This window comes from Nomascus leucogenys, chromosome 6 (assembly GCF_006542625.1).
Source record: "Nomascus leucogenys isolate Asia chromosome 6, Asia_NLE_v1, whole genome shotgun sequence".
NCBI classification, from domain to species: Eukaryota; Metazoa; Chordata; class Mammalia; order Primates; family Hylobatidae; genus Nomascus; species Nomascus leucogenys.
The window spans coordinates 37,781,073-37,801,373 of record NC_044386.1 but is presented as its reverse complement, the minus strand read 5'-3'; the positions used below and the strand labels follow the sequence as shown (position 1 = coordinate 37,801,373).

The 20,301-nt window shown below is 37.6% G+C and overlaps 1 protein-coding gene across 1 annotated transcript in view; it reads right to left on the bottom strand.

Annotated features, from left to right (window-relative positions):
• C7 (complement C7) overlaps positions 1-20,301 on the bottom strand; it is an 82,462-nt gene that overhangs the window by 43,926 nt on the left and 18,235 nt on the right. The window contains exons 2-7 of the mRNA XM_003274385.3: positions 19,460-19,515; positions 17,347-17,422; positions 12,806-12,947; positions 10,782-10,929; positions 9,574-9,712; positions 1,253-1,420 (exon numbers count right to left, since the gene is read on the bottom strand). Coding sequence (XP_003274433.1) covers positions 1,253-1,420; positions 9,574-9,712; positions 10,782-10,929; positions 12,806-12,947; positions 17,347-17,422; positions 19,460-19,515 — 729 coding nt within the window. The remainder of the gene's footprint in view (positions 1-1,252; positions 1,421-9,573; positions 9,713-10,781; positions 10,930-12,805; positions 12,948-17,346; positions 17,423-19,459; positions 19,516-20,301) is intronic.

Here is a 20,301-nt window from a genome sequence, read left to right as displayed (position 1 = left end):
TAATGAGGTCTTTTAAATACTTCCTAAGCATCTTTTAATGACGTCCAAGACAGATCACAGATCTACTTTTGCCAAATCCCCACTATGCGAACAATATAATGTGGAGACAATAAATGTTTTTACAACTCATAGCTCCATAGTCAGTTTCTCAGTCATAAAACAAATAAAATCAATATTCCTTATATTTTCCTAAGTGATTTATTAATTAAGTTACTAACTTTAAGAACGTGATGAAATGTGCAGATTGTGAATAATGATCAGCCTAAAAAAATTATTCAGCCATAACTGTATATCAATTAGTACAATCCATCTCTACTGTTCAGGTTTCTCAAGAGGAAAGTTGTAGTATTTCAAAACAATAAAGTATTTAAAAATAAGTCTTTTAACTTCCTTAGATAAAAATGTTGGTATCTCAAAAGCAATAAAGTATTTTTAAAGTATTTTATCTTCATGCACCTTCTAAAAAGCCTCTAGCATTTGCATTTAAGAAGCATATATAAGCATTAATTAGATTTTTTAAAATTGTATATGACACTTAAAGTAGTATCACCAGTAATCACAAATTTAAGAAATTTAAGATTGTTTAAAATAGAAGATTTCAAGGTAATAAGGGCTTCTTCAAATAAAAACAAACATCTTCAAATAAAATAAAAAAATAAAAAAATAAATCTTCAAATAAAAACAAATATTTTTAATGAGAAGTTTAAAACGATAACTAAATATGCATACATATATATATATATATGTATTTTTTTTTGAGACAGGGTCTCACTCTGTTGCCCAGGCTGAAGTGCAGTGATGTGATATTGGCTCACTGCATCCTCTCCCTCCAAGGCTCAAGTGATCCTTCCACCTCAGCCTCCTAAGTAGCTGGGACTACAGGCATGCACAACCATGCTCAGCTAATTTTTGTATTTTTATAGAGACAGGGTCTTGCTATGTTGCCCAGGCTGGTCCCAAATCCTGAGCTCAAGCTCAAGCAATCCACTCACCTTGGCCTCCCAAAGTGCTGGGATTATAGGCATGAACCACTGCGCCTGGCCAGTATAAATAAATATATTATCAAAGAGATTTAATGAGACAATATTGTACCTTTTAGAGAAAGATATTGCACTGACTCTTAAAGGAAATACTATTACTGTTACTAATTTTAATATGAAAGCTGATCCTTTTGATAAATACAAGTTTATTAATGTAAGCAATACTTAAAAAGAGTAAAACATGGAAAAGTTAACTGACATTTTATACTAACCTTTCCTTTATGGATTTCTTTGGTATGTGAAGTATAACTGTGTGAAGATGATGAAGATCTAAAAAAGAAGCGCTTCCGACTGGATGATGTATGTTCTGTCGACGTATGTTTTATGTAAGACCAAGTACTATTGTAAAATTCATAATTAAAATCATTATTTATTTTCACCTACAAAGAAAATGAAAAATTTTGCTATGACTAAATTAATGCTTGGAGATACTTAAGATACTTTTGTCATGGATCCTTTATCATGCATACTTTCTTCATGCAATCTTCCCAAAGAGAAAAGCTCTTCATTGGCACAAAGCAACTGTGACTCTCATTAAGACCAGGCCTGTATAATTACAAGGAAAGAGTTCATTCTATGATTATTTTTTGTTAAGCAGGACACATGGTACCAACAATGGCAATCCCAAGTGATTCACAAAATGCATTTAGGTACAAACAACTTCTATGTTCCTTTAATGTCAGCATTTGGCCCAGAAGTGAGCAAATTAACAAAAGCTACACTGACAGAGAACTAGAAAGAATTTGGTTCTTGATTTTTCGTCTAATAAAGGGGAACAGAGATGCAAATAGGTGATATGAAACAATTAGCTCTTTTGGACTTTGTTTTGGAATGTTCTATGTGATCCAATAGTGGATTTAATTTTCTGATTCTGTTTCACTTGGATAAATGCTAAAATTGCATTTTTTCTTTGCTAGATAGAAGAAAGGGTCACCCCAAAAGAATTTTAAAGTGGACAATAGGTTAGTCACATGTAGCTAAATGAGAAGTGGCAGCTTTAGCTTTTATTGAAGAGACAATCATTCATTTATCCTTTATTTTACTTCAGATCAAGTGTCAAAATGAAATGCCCAAAGGGAACTGGCAAGTAATATCAATGTTGGAAACCTCCAGTGGACAGCATGGTGATGAAAAAGTGAGCACATACCCTATCTAAAAGGGACACACAACACTCAAATCCACTAGACAGTCACTAGATGTAACTACAGGTTCTGGTATTGACAAATTGTTTGATTTTTTCCAAGGGATAAATTTGACTGTTTATGAAAAAATCCCTTGATTTGTTAAAATTATAGACAACTAATTTGCTAAAAATGTCAATCCCTCTGGGAATAAAACAAATCAGGCAAGAAGACTCCCTCTCACTGTGCTTGTTCAAATTGGGAACTATCTGCATTTGAGATCCAAGCATAAGGATATAGAAAATTGAACTGATGGAAATGATATACTTTTTTGAAAACTAAAAGGAAAGAAAATGACAATATTACACAGTCATACTAAATGATGCTTGTGAAGGCAAAATATTCATGTTGCCGAATTAAAGAAGAAGACAGGTATAAGTGTGAAAATTCTGTTAACTACCATCATGCAAGTATACGCCCAGTCAAAAAATACAAGAAAGAAATACACCAAAATGCCAGAAAATATAATATGACTGTTATCACTACCCGCATTGAGTATTAGATATACAGGCTAAAAAGATAAGAAAGATAAGAAGATGGATTTAAGCAGATCTTTTATTTGAGCATTATTTCCATTACATTATGAAATTGGTTTGTTTAAAAGTCAGACGCAAAAATTCAGCTTGGGCTGGGAGAATATATATATGTGTGCATGTGTGTATATATATATATATACACACACGCACACATATATGTATATACACATATACACATACACACATATATATTATTGATTTAAAAAATATTTAGTTTATTATCTCTTTGGAGAAAGAAAGTTATATACATCCCTTTCAATGCAAAAAAAAAAAAAAAATTAGCCTATTTCCCCCTGTCTTTATATTGACAATTCAAATACAAATAAGCCTCTCAGCTGCTTTAGTTCAGCATCTTCTCACTCCTATCCACCTACACATAGCTGCAGGAATCACCTTTCTCAAAGTGGTGTGGTCTTACTAAATTTTCTTTAATTAATACCCTCCTTCCAGCTTAGATCCTGGATTCTCCAAGACTGATTCTTCCTCTGAAATCCCAAATTCAACCATCCTATATTCTAACATCTCTTATTCTTTTAACTCTCATTTTATTATTGCCACATCTATTATTTAACATTATAGAAACATGTTCTTCCACTTATTCTTTCTCCCTATCAATACTTTCAGTTTTTTCACTTCCTTCCTGTTTCAGCTTAGGCTTCTTGGCTCAGGACTTCAACCATTCTCTTGCCAATGGATTTAATTTCCTTGCCTAGATGACGTGCTATCATGTTTTCCTGGCAAAAACCCAGCCCAGGCTTGCCAGGCCAAGCAGCTTAGCACTACTCCAGAAAATCGCACAACTGGCTGGGCATGGCTGCTCATGCTTGTAATCCCAGCACTTTGGGAGGCCGAGGCGGGTGGGTCACAACATCAGGAGATGGAGACCATCCTGGCCAACATGGTGAAACCTCATCTCTACTAAAAATACAAAAATTAGCTGGGCATGGTGGTGCGTGCCTGTAATCCCAGCTACTCAGGAGGCTGAAGCAGAAGAATCGCTTGAACCCAGGAGACGGAGGTTGCAGGGAGCCGAGATCGCACCACTGCACTCCAGCCTGGTGACATAGCAAGACTCTGTCTCAAAAAAAAAAAAAGAAAGAAAGAAAATCACACAACTCTACAGATTGGTGCCACTACAAATCCATTTGTGCTTTTCAACTTCAGTAGAATCCTCAAAACCATCCAACAATACTTTATTTCTCTAGTCAGTTCTCTCCTTCTCCCATTCTCTACAGTACCTATTTTTAAATTCTGAAAAATTTTGAAAATTTTTCAAAATTCAATTCCTCGATTCTACAGCCATTTCCTTCACTCTCAGAAGATGATCTTACCTCTTTCTTTTTTTTTTTTTTTTTTTTTTTTATTTTGAGACGGAGTCTCGCTCTGTCGCCCAGGCTGGAGTGCAGTGGCGCGATCTCGGCTCACTGCAAGCTCCACCTCCCGGGTTCACGCCGTTCTCCTGCCTCAGCCTCTCGGAGTAGCTGGGACTACAGGCGCCCGCCATCACGCCCGGCTAATTTTTTGTATTTTTAGTAGAGACGGAGTTTCACCGCTTTAGCCAGGATGGTCTCGATCTCCTGACCTCGTGATCTGCCCGCCTCGGCCTCCCAAAGTGCTGGGATTACAGGCTTGAGCCACCGCGCCCGGCCGATCTTACCTCTTTCTTTACAAAAACTCCCATCTTCAGAGACCTCTTAAACTGCTGGCTAACAAATCTACAAACTTATTAACTTTTCTTTCCTTCTTTTTCTCCATAGGTGTCCCTCCCCTTGTCTTAGGATAAATTTTCTCTCTCTTCTCTATATTGCATTCTCTCTGACCTCTTCAAAAGGTGGATTAGATGGGTTGATTGTTCCCTCTCCTACAGCTTCCATTTTTCTTGCTCTACTGGCTCCTTTCTATCAAAACATACATATTCTAACACAACCAACTAAAATAAGAAAGGCTTTACCTGTTACTATATATTCCTTCTTTCCTACTTTCCCATCTCACCACCTTAAATGAGTTGACTATAATTAATTATCTTAGATTCCTCACCTCCCATTCAGTCTTCCGCCTACAATGGTCTGACTTCCAACAATGCTGCTGGCACTTTCCTTATTTCACCAGACAGTGAACACTTTTCTCAACATAATTCGGCACTGTTTACCACTCTCTCCTACTGGAAATACTCTCTTCTGTTGGCTTTCTAATTTTCTTTTTTTCTCTCTGGCTGTTCCTTCTAAGACTCCTTTACACATCTCCTTCTATTACTCCTCTATGCTAATTCCAAGAAGAACAGTGTTCTCTACTCTGTGGCTTCAATTACCATTCCTATACTAATAATCACCAAATGTCTATTTCCAGCTCAAACACTTTCTCCTGAGCACTTGGACATACTTTAGATACCTAAACTGGATTTGTCTTCTCCCTGCAAATCGGTCTTTACCCATCTCAGAGGGTTGTATTTTCATCTGGCCATTGGTCCAAATCAGAAACACATTCATATCCCAGACTGCTCACTCTCCATCATACCCCGCATTCAGCCACTCACCAAGTTTTCTCAGGCCGCTATTATGTCCCTCAGGGGTTATTACAACGGTTTTCTAACCAAGGTTCTTTCCCCCAGTTGGCCACCCTCCAATCTATTCTCCACTGTTCATAAGAGTAGCAACCCGGCCGGGGGCGGTGGCTCACGCTTGTAATCCCAGCACTTTGGGAGGCCGAGGCGGGCGGATCACGAGGTCAGGAGATCGAGACCATGGTGAAACCCCGTCTCTACTAAAAATACAAAAAATTAGCCGGGCGTGGTGGCGGGCGCCTGTAGTCCCAGCTACTCCGAGAGGCTGAGGCAGGAGAATGGCGTGAACCCGGGAGGCGGAGCTTGCAGTGAGCCGAGATTGCGCCACTGCACTCCAGCCTGGGCGACAGAGCGAGACTCCGTCTCAAAAAAAAAAAAAAAAAAAAAGAGTAGCAACCCTTCTTAAACTCTCTAATGACTCTTTTTTTTAATCCAAACTCCTTAACTAACCAGAAAAAAGTCTTTTTTATTTACTTTCCCGATCACTGATAACCTCATTTCTTACAACTCTTCACACTTCACTCTGTAATCCAGCCAGTTTGAACTTCATTCAGTTATTCAAAAGTGCTCCTCGGGCCAGGGTCAGTGGCTCACACTTGTAATCCCAGCACTTTGGGAGGCTGAGGCGGGTGGATCACTTGAGGACAGGAGCTCGAGACCAGCCTGACCGACATGGCGAAACCCTGTATCTACTAAAAATACAAAAATCAGCCAGGCATGGTGGCACATGCCTGTAATCCCAGCTACTCGGGAGGCTGAGGCATGAGAATCGCTTGAACACAAGAGGCAGAGGTTGCAGTGAGCCGAGATCACACAACTGCACTCCAGCCTGGGCAAATGGGTGAATGAGACTCCCTCTCAAAAAAACAAAAAGAAGTGTTCTTCTTGCGCTCTCGTTTTTTCATTTTCTCTCTCTCTCCCACTCCCACCCACATATAGAATGAGAGACGATATACATATAGATAGAGATAGAGTTATTCACAGTATATACATACATATATATACTATATAAAATGCTTGTAAGTATAGTGTCTGCTAAGAGGGGGTTTGGAGCCAGACTTCTAAAGTTCAAATCCCACCTTTGTCATCTACTATGCTGTGGCTAAGCTATTTAGCTTTTTTGCCTCTGTTTTCTCATTTGTAAAATGAGATGCCAGTACCTACCTCCTTAATTATTATAAGGAAAATAGATCCATGTAAAGCTCTTGGAACAGTGCTTAGTATCTAAAGGGTTCTTATATGTGAGATATTTTTAAACATCATTTAAATTATTCCTAGCTAACAAGGTAGATTTAGAAATCTCAGGTATCTAGTCCTCATACCAATAGAGGAAGCAAAGGCTTAGATAATGTAACATTCATTAAAATTGCCTTTAGAATTTGTTTTTGTTTTTCATTTGATATGATTTAGGATTTCTCTTCAAAATATATAATGAAGTATATTCAAGACCAAACATAGAAGAAGCCATGAAGTTTCTCTACCTTGATCATAATTCATTCCCTTCTGCAATTCATCACACACTGAGAATAAACACAACAGTCTTCTGCCATCTCTCAGGCTGAACTAGGCAGAGGGGCACCTTCCCAAGCCACAAATGCCTTCCTTGTTGTATAAAAAGTATAAGTAGACAGAGAATGTGCACAGCATCAAAGTTAAGTAGCTTACTCGACAAGAAATTGGGTTTGCCCTGGATAAACCACGATGCTAGAAACCGAAACAGGGATTATAAGAGAGACCGTCCGATTCTGTTTTATGTTTATTACTAATATTTATGTTCCAATAAGCCAAAAGTCACTTTCCACCTCAAAGAGAGCTGAATACCCAGTGGGCCCGAGATGAATTTATTTGAACCATGGAGGACATTCACCACCTCCGCATCCACACCTGGGTTTAGCATTTGCATGGCTGACTCACTGCCTGTTGCTTCCACTTCACTTCCCTCAGACGGGCTCCTCAAAACATCTCTGTTCCTCACTCTATAGCAGGCTATAATTTCCCTCGACTCTGACAAACACCTTCACATTCGGTGATGGGGAAGGCATTTCAGATGTCAATCTGAAGACCAAGCCCTGCTGAGGAAAATGAATGTCAGGATCACGTTGTTAATAAATTATCCCTCTTCTTCAAAAATGCAGACTTCCTGCCTGTCTACCTTCCAACAAAGTCAGAAACACTCTTTCTTATTATTTTCTCTGCTCTGTAACTTTCTAAATTTGACCCTTTCAAAAATATACATGCAAGTCTCCACATTATAATTCTGAAACAATTAGGAACATATTCTCTAAGGTATAGAGGGAGAAAAAAATTATCTGTGTATGCCTGTCTTACATTCTCCTTTCTGGCCAAAGGTTAAATTGTAATATGTGTTATTCACCATGTTGAATTTAGAATTGAAAAAGAAATTAAATTAAACACATGGGGAGAGTAAAATGTAATGGAAAAATAAAAGGCTGTGAAATCTGACAGACCAGATCTAAGCTCTACTACTTTTTAATTTGGTGAGTTTGAGTATGTCAGCTGAAGTCCTCTTGAGCCTCAATTTCTACATATATAAAATAGTAAAATATTGCTTACTTTCCAAAGCTGCTGTGAGAATTAAACCTATGCTAATCACCTAAAATAGTGTAGATGTCACAGTAGGTATTCAAAAACTGGTAGCTACAATTATTTTTCACATCTGTTTTACTTCTCATTTATATTACTCAACAACTCTTAAATGCAACTAACTTATTCTATGGTAAATTGGAAGATGGTATGTTTGCTATTTATAATCAAAGCTGCTTTCTGGAGAAGGTTAATTTGGGTAAGCAAAAGGCCCTTTTGTCTGAACATTCCAGTAGTTTGGGTTTACAAATTTAGAAGTAATCAATATTAAAAGCTGAATTAGACATTTTTGGAGTTTGGGGACAAAGGGAGGAAAAGGAGTGAGAGAGGGGATCTTGAAAGACAAGAGCAAGAAAGAAGCTAACACCCAATGAGACCGGAAATTTCATGTGTTGAGGCTGTGGAAGAATGTTTTAAGATAGAAGATGCCAACTGCTATTGCTTCAACATGTTTGCATTACTGCAACAGAAAATCTCTCCTCTATCTTCCTTCTAAATCTTCCGTAAAGTTTCCTAAAGCTGTAACTGTTTTGCATGAGTATGTTTTGCGTTGATCAAAACCTACTCATGGGTGAGTTTAGATGTGTATGACAGAAATAGCTTTTGAGAAAGAGAAGCCTGGAGCCAGAGGAGATCTGAGATCATAAGCAAAATTAAAAAGTTAAGCAATACCAATGTTGGCAAGAATGTGAAGTGGAGGCCACTCATCCCCGCTGCTGGGGTATGAAATGATCTAGCCATTTTGGATACTTTACCTAGTAAAATTTAGTACATACATATCCTACAAGGTAGCAATTTGAGTTCCAGGTGTATGCCCTGGAGAAGCTGTAGTTCATTTGTATGGGACTCAGGCACAAGAATGTTCAAGGCATTTTCATAAGAAAAAATTGGAAACAGCAATAAAAATGCCACCCGCAACAGCATGAGTAAATCTCAAATCCATAACTTTTAGTGAAAAAAGTAACAGAAGAATAGATATGATTCTATTTATACAAACGGAAAAAATAGGCAAAACTAAATCACAAATTTATATTTAGGGACAAAGGCATATAAAGAATAAGCATTTATAGAAAAAACAAGGATGATTAATACAAAATATAAGATAGTGGTTGCCTGAGGAGTGAGAAGGATGTGATCCGAGAGGGGCATAGAGGAGCCTTTAAGTCACTGGCGATATTCTATTTCTTAAGGCAGATGGTGGGCATATAAGCACAGTTTTCTTCAAATTACACATATATGTTATCCACACTCTTTTGTATATATGAAATAGTTCACAATTTTAAAATAAAAGCATTTTAAGTGAGCTGACACTGTAGCAGTGTCAGGAGACTATCATTACCAGTCATGGACGGGGCCTTAAGTTTTAATGCCTGTCCCGGCACAGACAATAAGGTCTTGGGCCCATATAGAACATGAAGTTGCAAATGAGGTATAAGGATATGTCAGCTTGAATGACACATGTTAAAAGTATCATTGCCCTGTACCCCAAATCAAAAACACTGCGTATACTTTTTAAGTCAACATAAAACATTTATAAAAATTGACCACACGTTAGGCCATAAGTAAATTCTCAACAAATACCTAAAAGTCAATATCATATAAATAATGCTCTCTGACAATTCCAGATTAGAAATCAATAACATCGTAAGTACCTGGAATGTATAGGAGAGGACATTTCCACTCAGCCTGTAGAAATCTTTTCCATCCCCACTAAACACCTTTCTACATTGACCACCAAAACTTTTGGTATTGATGACTCTGTTCCTAAACTGGCCAGTGAGTTCATTGTAACTGTTAAAAGGAGGAGGAGGAGAAGGAAGAAATAAAAAGTCGTTAAAAACCAGAAATAGCACTTGGTGGGAAAAAAAATTTATTAGAGAACTCTAGAAATTCTTAAAATGCATTACAGATAAACACTTCTTTGAGAGAGCTCAAATGAAGAGCTCAGCATCCTAATGCACACCATACATTATCCAGCTTCCCCTGCTTGGTATAATCGCTAAAACTAATGGCTTGGGAAATCCAACATTCTTTCCGTCTAAGAACATATTTGGGAAACACATGGCTCTTTTGTATCTATGGCAACAGCTGGTTTTGAATTGAATCTGTAGATAAAACCAGTACAATTAAGGTTACTCTTGACGAGAGAGAGCTCTCTATAATAAATTTTAACCAATTGCCTCTTAGCATGCTGAATGGTGTACACTTTCAAATAATTTTACCCTATTTCTCTGTTAATAAATTTTAAAATATTTCGGAAAAATTACTTCTTTCACTCTAAAATAGGTTATTTTTAGGTCTTGAAACCTTAACAAGTCTTATGACCCTTAAAAATTCTTCAGAATTCTCTTTGATAAGGTAAACACAGTATTTTCCAACCTTCACTTGGAAACGAAGTTTCTTGGCTAGTTTAGACAATTGCTCTTCAGCCTGGATATTACAACACACTTGCTTCTGTCTCTCTTCTCATCCTGTTCTCATTCTATTGTCTCTTCATTCTCTTGAATAGCCCCACATTATTGAATTAGTCTTTTTTCTCTCTCTCTCCCTCCCTTCCAACCCCCATGAAGTGACCAACTGTCCAGGTTTCCCTGGGCCTGAGGGGTTTCTTGGAATTAGAATTTCAGTGCTAAAACTAGGACCATCCCAGGACAAGGGGTCACTCTGCATCTCACCATATGTATCTACAGGTATACATGTGTGAACAAAAATACTGTCTCAGGATGTGGCAAAGAGCTCTGAGCCAACAAAGAGTCTTGCCTATTAGGAGACTTGTTCATAGACTTACCAAACTATAAAATAAAACAAAATTTAAAACTACAATTCACTGATGTACTCAGGAGGCTGCCCAGCACCTTACCCATTTCCAGTAAGTTCTATGTTAGGAGGAGGTTTATCGATATCACAGGAAGGTCTCCTTTCTGAGTCCTCACATCTGTCTTCATCAGCACTGTCTTCATCACAGTCAGAATCCCCATTGCAAACCAACGATTTGCTGATGCACTGACCTGAACACAAGAAAAATCCACATGCAAATGTAGAAGAGGGAAGAAGAGAAACACTACCCAGGACCAAAAAGGGTTTTCCTGCCACCTGCAACACTGCACTGATACGCCAATATAAATGGGAGATAAATCCTCAGAGTGTCTCGGAAAGGAATAGGGAGTATTTTGTCTCCATTTTGTGGCACATGGAAATGGTTCTTAACTCAATTAGACACAAAATTGAAAATAGGATCTGAATTCAGAATTTCAGGATCTCACCCATAATCATCAAGCAGCTTGTCTAAATTATATAATTCCAACTACTGGGAAAATAGACTGACTTCCTGCCCTTCAACTTTCACTTTTTTTCTGTCATTCTAAGATGACAAAGTTGAGCTTTTTTTTTGGTAATTTAAATTTGTAAGCTTTAAGAGCAGGACAATTTTATCAAAAGGTTAAAATTCAACATTTCTATAGCACAATAGGGGCTGGGATTCAAATATGAATAAAAATGGCCTTTGCCAGACTTTTCATATACCTTACAATCTAATAGGAAATACTACAAAGACACAGATCATAATTGCTATGATAGCCATAAATCTAGAGTACCAAGGAAGCACTGGAGAGTACCAGATGATCTAGTTCCTGCCTATCTCCCCAGCATCATCTCCAGCCATTCTCCCATTAGCTTCTTATATCCTAGTTATATCGGACTAACTGCATGAATAAAAGGCCAAGCTTTCTGTCATCTCCAGTGATCCTGCACTTAGTTAGTTCTCTCTGCCTAGAAGGATTTTCTCTACCTATCTCTTACTTGTCCTTCAAGAATCAAATTAAACATTATCTCCTCTTGAAAGCCATCACTGCCTCACAGGCTCTTATGCATGTTCTTCCTCTATGTCCTCATAGGATGTTTGGTGCACAGCTGTCCTTATAGGACATGTACCCAGCTATACTGCCACTCAATCCAATGTAGCAAACATTTGTTGAGAACGTGTTATGTACCAGGGACTCCAGAAGCCAACATGTAAGAAATATAATTCATGTCTTCAAGGAGTTCATAGTTCACCAAGAGAGACATTCAGGCCAACGAATAATCCAAATGACAGATGGTACAATATGCATAAAGAACATATGGAAGTGATTGGTTAATTACTTCTATCAGTTGGGAATTTAGGGCAGGCTTCCTGAAGGAGTTGTTATCTAATTTGGATTTTGAACGTAAAATAAGCGTTCGACAGGTATCACTGAGGAGCACTTCTAACACAGGGATTATTTATATACTATTCTGCCCATAAAACTTTAATATTTGTGAGGGCAGAGGCATGTGTTTCACTTGTATATACAACCCTCACCACTATTTGAAACAAGAATCATAAATGTTTACTAAATGTTGTTACATTAATCTGACTGCATAAATGCAACATAGAGTATTGGTCAAATAATATTCAATGCCAAAACTATGTTTCAATCACCCCATGCATAGGAGAGAACTGTATTGCTTGTTAATCAGCTCATTAGGGTTGCTTTTCTTGTAGATATAATAATTTAGGCAGTAACATTGTTTTCATCTAATCTCAATATATGTACAAGACTCACTCTGCATCTTTACTCAAAATACACTGTCAAGAACTATTTGGGTCTGTCAGTAACCCGAGTTCCATTCAAAGAGACAAAGAGCATTCCTATGTTTATTACCAGATGCATCCCCTTGGATTTGAAAAAATGATAGCTGAGTGTGTGATTAACATACCAACAAAAATCCTGATGATATTTAGGGGAATTAACTTTAGGCCAATATAATAAGTTCAGTAAAATTTAACAAATATATAACAAGCAAGTTCACCAAATAACATTTGAATTTACAATCTGCATGCTGAGCCTATGGAAAACAAATTACCTGAAAAGCACCTGAAACGCTCTCCACATCCCGCCTCTGTTGGACATCCTCTTGTAGGTTCACAGGACTGTGTTTCAAAAGCATTTCCAACACAAGGTTGGCCCCCATACTGCCCATACACGGCAACTGACCGCCTGCGAGTCTAAACACAAAGCAGGCAGTGGTTTGTTTGTTTGTTTGTTTTCAAAGAAATCTCTAGTTTCCTTTATCTGAGTAACTAAATCTGAGAGAAAGTAATACAATTAGACAAACAATGTCTGGAAAATTGTTCTGGTGTTTTACAGAAATAAAACCTCAAAATCAATGAATCCACAGACCTACTTGTTCTTGAGTTCAGCAACATTTCAGCTATTATTTATAGAGAGCTCCCAAGCATATATTGACTTTCAGGATGAAATGCAAAAAAAAAAAAATGATGTTAGTGAATCTTTAAGAAAGTAACCTGATTGCAGTGAGCTGAGATCACGCCACTGCACTCCAGCCTGGACAATAAAGTGAGACACTAATGGTGCTGGGAAAACTGGCTAGCCATATGTAGAAAGCTGCAACTGGATCCCTTCCTTACACCTTATACAAAAATTAATTCAAGATGGATTAAAGACTTATATGTTAGACCTAAAACCATTAAAATCCTACAAGAAAACCTAGGCAATACCATTCAGGACATAGGCGTGGGCAAGGACTTCATGTCTAAAACACCAAAAGCAATGGCAACAAAAGCCAAAATCGACAAATGGGATCTCATTAAACTAAAGAGCTTCTGCACAGCAAAAGAAACTATCATCAGAATGAACAGGCAACCTACAGAATGGGAGAAAATTTTTGCAACCTACTCATCTGACAAAGGGCTAATATCCAGAATCTATAATGAACTCAAACAAATTTACAAGAAAAAAACAAACAACCCCATCAAAAAGTGGGCAGAGGACATGAGCAGACACTTCTCAAAAGAAGACATTTATGCAGCCAGAAAACACATGAAGAAATGCTCATCATCACTGGCCATCAGAGAAATGCAAATCAAAACCACAGTGAGATACCATCTCACACCAGTTAGAATGGCCATCATTAAAAAATTAGGAAACAACAGGTGCTGGAGAGGATGTGGAGAAATAGGAACACTTTTACACTGTTGGTGGGACTGTAAACTAGTTCAACCATTGTGGAAGTCAGTGTGGCGATTCCTCAGGGATCTCGAACTAGAAATACCATTTGACCCAGCCATCCCATTACTGGGTATATACCCAAAGGACTATAAATCATGCTGCTATAAAGACACATGCACACGTATGTTTATTGCGGCACTATTCACAATAGCAAAGAGTTGGAACCAACCCAAATGTCCAACAACGATAGACTGGATTAAGAAAATGTGGCACATATACACCATGGAATACTATGCAGCCATAAAAAATGATGAGTTCATGTCCTTTGTAGGGACATGGATGAAACTGGAAAACATCATTCTCAGTAAACTATCGCAAGGACAAAAACAAACACCATGTTCTCATATAGGGAATGAACAATGAAACATGGACAAGAAGGGAACACAACTCCGGGACTGTTGTGGGTGGGGGAGGGGAGGGACAGCATTAGAGAACACTAATGCTAAATGACGATTAATGGTGCAGAAATCAACATGCACATGGATAATATGTAAAAACTGCAATTGCACATGTACCAAAAAAAAAAAAAAAAAAAAAAAAAGTGAGACACTGTCTAAAAAAAAAAAAAAAAAAGAAAGCAACCTGAGTAAAGCTTAGAGGGTAGACACATAAGCAAATAGATTAGAGCATAGAATGATTAATATATTTACCAAATCTGTGTTCCAAGACCTCATTAGAGAAAGTGAAATGACTTTTTCTGGAGAGAGGATAAGGTACTGGGAAAGGGGTTAAGATGAAGCAGAGTTAGGGAAACCTTCAGAAGAGTGATGGCGATTCCTTTCAGCTAAACTGTAAGCCTTCTTCAGGAAGAAAGGCAAGCAAAAACAATTCAGAGAGAGATACATGAATATGGAAGTCAAATTTACAAAACAGAAGCCTAAGTAATCCAAAGGTGAAGCTACATCTACAAAGGAATATGTAAAATACAAACTTCTTGAGGGAAAAGAATATATGAAAACTGAAGAAATTATCAAACTAAATGAGAAACTTACAATTAATTCCTACTAAAGTTTATTTAATCCTCATTCACTACGAACACATGTATCTAACATTTAAACAAAAAGAAAGATCTACCCCTGGCAATCAGTGAGCATCTTCCAGGCCTCTTCCTGTACTCACCTCTTCTCCATTAAAAAACAAAACAAAACAAAATGGAACCAAAACTGAGCGTCCTGAGGATTTAAACCTTGAGTGAAGATCAACAGGGAAGAATTGCTGTACATATCAATGTCGAACTTATTCATCCATCCTCAATTGGGTTAGAAGTGGGAATTCCTTGGCATGAGGGGTCACAGTGGCATAATTTGAACTCTGAGCAGGTACGCACCAGCCCGAGCATGGCTCTGGTGCCTTTCATTGCATTTAAGCAAAGGAGCCACAAAGGAATATGAGTGGGGAACGGAAGTCGGTAAGGTTTCTTGATACCATTTTTAGTCCCTTTGTAAGTGATGAAGATGTTGCTCATGTGTGACTTAACAGTGTCCTTTTGTGAAGTTCCAGAGCCCAGATGGTGTTGTTTGCATAAGAAAGTGTTTTTCTTCTCCGTATTACCAGGGAGCCCTTGATGGCAGCCACTCTCCACGGTCTCCTTCTCACCTGTCAAAGTCTGACCCTACAACCCCTTTCTCATTTTCACTTGTCTCTTTCTGAATGAAAATTTTGTTTTTATAATCTAGGATGTATCCATTGCATAATGACCTTCACTCAAAGAAAAAAATTGCCTGTATGAAAAACACCCTCTATCTCTCTGCTTCTATTTAGTGTTTTTTCTTCTTTCTAAATGATAAAAATATTTAACGTGTTTGATGTTTCTTTGACCTTTGCTTGTTATTCATGTACCTCTTTGCCTGTAATCAGAGCTGTTATTTATTATACTTGCTAGAAGCCAAATTCTTTATTCGTGTAATTTGTTTTGAAAATACTGCTCATGTAGGTACTGAATAAATACCTGATCTTAATGATGATGCTTCAAAATAATAATTATCTTCTATGGTATGATTCTGTTATTTTAATAATTAAAAGTGATTTTTAAATATATATTTTTACCCAAACTGGACTATTTCTAGAATATTTAATTTTTGAAATGTTCAGAAACTTTAAGATAAACATTTTATTTCTAGGACTATCCTCAGAAAATTATGGGAAAAGAGGACAGATATCTACATTCAAAAATGTTTATTAAAGTTTTCTTTATGACAAAAATGGAAACAATTTAAATATCAAACAATAAAAAAGTGGAAAAATAAGAAGGCTATATTCATATCATGGAACATAATACTGCTGTTATAAATTATTTTGCTGATAGTATAATGTTAGATTAAAATAGAATACAAAACTATGATAAAATAATCTCTTTTTTTTAATTATAAGCACACACAGAGAAAAAGTAGAGCTGAGGGAATAAATACCAAATGCTGTTATATAATTTGTTTCTTCTAAATGGTAGAATTGGCCAGGTGCAGTGGCTCACATCTGTAATCCCAGCGCTTTGGGAGGCCGAGGCGGGTGGATCACGAGGTCAAGAGATAGAGACCATCCTGGCCAAGATGGTGAAACCTCGTCTCTACTAAAAATACAAAAAATTTGCCAGGTGTAGTGGCACGTGCCTGTAGTCCCAGCTACTTGGGAGGCTGAGGCAGGAGAATCACTTGAACCCAGGAGGCAGAGGCTACAGTGAGCCGAGATCATGCCACTGCACTCCAGCCTGGCAACAGAGTGGGACTCCGACTCAAAAAAAAAAAGAAAAAAGAAAAAGAAAAAGGTAGAATTGTGAATAATGCTTTCTTTCTTTATAACTTTCTGTATTTTCTCCAGTGAACATTTTATAATAAGGAATACAAACATTTTTAGAAGCTTTTTATAACATCCAGATTAAGACCAACATTGTATTTGTATTACTTAGCAATTAAACTTTAAGACATTTTGCAAAATTTTTTTTTCATGGTTGTTCGCAATTTGTAAAGTAAAATCAAGCAGCCATTTTGCTATTTGCAAGTGTTTGAGATGAGAAGAAAAGTTGAACTCAGTGAATATAAAACATTTTAAATTATCTAAAAATTTCATTCTATGTTATTCCTATTTCTCTCATAGTTAAAGAGTTAGTAAATTGCCTTGAACTTTTAGCCTATATACATTTCTAGCTCCAAGATAAGATCTAGAAAAATGAATATACAAGTTACTTTATTACAATATTACAAGTTACTTTATTACAATATTAATTATTAAACAAGTCATACTTTTCTCCCCTCAAAATTACTAACAGTTTTCAAGAAACATTGACACTATTTAATGAACATTCAAAAGTTAATACCATTTTGGCCATGCCTAAGTATTTCTGCAATAAATAATCAAATACAAAGTTTTGCATGGTCCTACCTGAGTCTTGGTACAGCCATTGCATTCTGACCAAGGGGCATAGGAGTCCCACTGGCAGTTGACTGGAGAGGAGGCCCTGCCACAGTGTCAAATTGTCCATCATAAAGCAGGTAGAAAGATACACAAGGAAACACAAAGAATAGTGAAAACAGTCAAAAATAGTTAAATGTTGCCTCAAATATTTTTTCCTAAGAGACATTAAAAGTATCCTAAAATATATAAAAATGGAGGGAGCCCCACTTTCCTAGAGATTAACACTTAATAAACACCTATTATGCTGACACAGTGGCTCAAACCTGTAATCCTAGCACTTTGGGAGGCTGAGACAGGCAGATCACCTGAGGTCAGGAGTTCGAGACCAGGCTGGCCTACATGGTGAAACTCCGTTTCTACTAAAAATACAAAAAAATTAGCCAGGCAGGGTGGCACGTGCCTGTAATATCAGCTGCCTGGGAGGCTGAGGCAGGAGAATCACTGGAACCCAGGAGATGGAGGCTGCAGTTACTGGAGATTGCACCACTGCACTCCAGCCTGGGTGACAGAGGGCGACTCCATCTCAAAAAAAAAAAAGGTCATTGACTATTGACAGAAGGAAGGACAGAGACACAGATGTATAAACAAATAATCATAGTACAATATATCTCATTTGATGGATTTCAGAACAGAAATGCATTCAATATAATGTGCTATGGGAATATAGATAAGGGAGAGTTTGAGTTAAGAGGGTAGGTGAAAACATATGTAAATATGTTTTATGGCCTTTGAAAGGAGGAAGGTTTTACGGCCTTTGAGGGGATTCTGAATGATGAGTTGAAAAGTTATCCAGAAACACTTAACTGAGAGACAAGAAACTATCAACAGTCCCCATGAGAAGTGGAAAACTAAAAATTGGCAGAGGCCGAATGGACAGGAATTTATTTAAATACATCCCCTGTTCATTTAGGCCACTTTTGAAGCACACAACCAAGGAGGGCAATCTGAGCTTAAACAGCTCCACTAAAATACAGTACATGTGAAAATGGAGAGTTGACTCTGATACAATGCTCACATTCTGGCCGTGTCATATGGAAAAGACTACCTGAGTCAGCTTTAAGAGACTAAGGAAGCCTTGCCTAAAATGATGCTCTACGAAGGATAAAAGAACTAGTATTCCTGATTTCTGGATTCCCAGCACATTCCTTGGCTGGGCGATATCTTGAGTCAAGATGATTCTTGCATGTCTTAAGAGGGTCAGGTTACTCTGAAAGTAATGACTCTCATTCTGTAGTTTGTGCCTTGGCTGCTTTTACAGGGCCAATCTTGCCAACCTGTGGTTTTTGTATGGTACCAAAGATCAAAATACCTGAATACTTTTGACCCTTGAACAACCTGAACTTACTGTTATTTTTCTAGCCTCTGTCCTGGGGAAACGCAGAGGGCTTCCCCAAACATGGAGGCTTAGGAGAGGAAGTTTGCTTGACCTTCCTGCTGTGCTCCCACATCACCCTGAGCAGGCTTCTGTCAGAGTCCTTAGCACATTCATACTGCAATGAACTGGCTCAAGATACGAATCACCCAGCATGCTCCCAGTGCCTTCTTTCTCCTTGTGGTATCCCCAGTACCTAGCACAGCCCCTGACACATTTTCTGATAGTTCCATAAAGTGAACTGACCTGGCTCTGTCTCGTCAATCTGACACAGTGAGAGCGTAACAAAGCCTTGGATAAACAATGCTGGCTTTTTTCCAGGCCTCAAGAACTGATAAGACTATTTTCTTAAAAAACTCTCATCCTTTAAAATCCAGAGGATGTTTTGCAAGGATTACATTTAAAGCCCAAATATTGCTCTAAGATATATAAGTCCACTGTGATTATCTGCATTACAGATAAAACCACGGCACTGAGACAAAAAACTTATACTTTTAGTCTTCAATTTTACAGGGAGAAAAATTAAGTAAAAGAACAATAATTTAAAACACACACTTTTGTTATCATTGTCTTTTATAAAAATATGGAAAGAGAAAGTATGTTGGAGGGATCCACAGATTCAAAGTGCAATGTCAACATTAGACTAAAGAATTTCTAAAACGGTTTTTAAATTTAATGATTTTTACACACAACCCAAAAAGTCCTCACCTTGAAAAAATTTGGAACTCTCCTATAAATCCCACCAAAATGAATAAGCTTATCACCTGGAGAAGAAAAACAATAAAGTATTATTTTAGCTTGCATTTCTTTTTATAACTATAAATTGACATTTATAATTGTATAAATTTATGGGGTACAAAGTGATGTTATAATCTCTAAATACAATGTGAAATAATTTAATCAAGCCAGTTAACATATCTATCACCTAAAATATTTAACATTTTTTGTGGCAGAGATATTTGAAATTTACTCTTGGCAATTTTGAAATCTATGATACCCCGGCCGGGCGCGGTGGCTCACGCTTGTAATCCCAGCACTTTGGGAGGCCAAGGCGGGCAGATCACAAGGTCAGGAGATTGAGACCACGGTGAAACCCCGTCTCTACTAAAAATACAAAAAAAAAAAATTAGCCGGGCGTGGTGGCGGGCGCCTGTAGTCCCAGCTACTCTGAGAGGCTGAGGCAGGAGAATGGCGTGAACCCGGGAGGCGGAGCTTGCAGTGAGCCGAGATTGCGCCACTGCACTCCAGCCTGGGCGACAGAGCGAGACTCCGTCTCAAAAAAAAAAAAAAAAAAGAAAAAAAGAAAGAAATGTATGATACCCCAATATTAACTATATTCACCACACTGTACAATAGAATTCAATATATATTTCTGCTAACTGAGATTGTGTACCCTTTGACCTTTATTTCCCTATTACCCCAGTCTCTGTAACCACCATTCTACTTTGCTTTTACGAGTTTGATTATTTTACATCGTGTAAGTGAGAACAAGTGCTATTTGTCTTTCTGTCCCTGGTTTATTTAACTTAACATAATGTTTTCCAATTCCA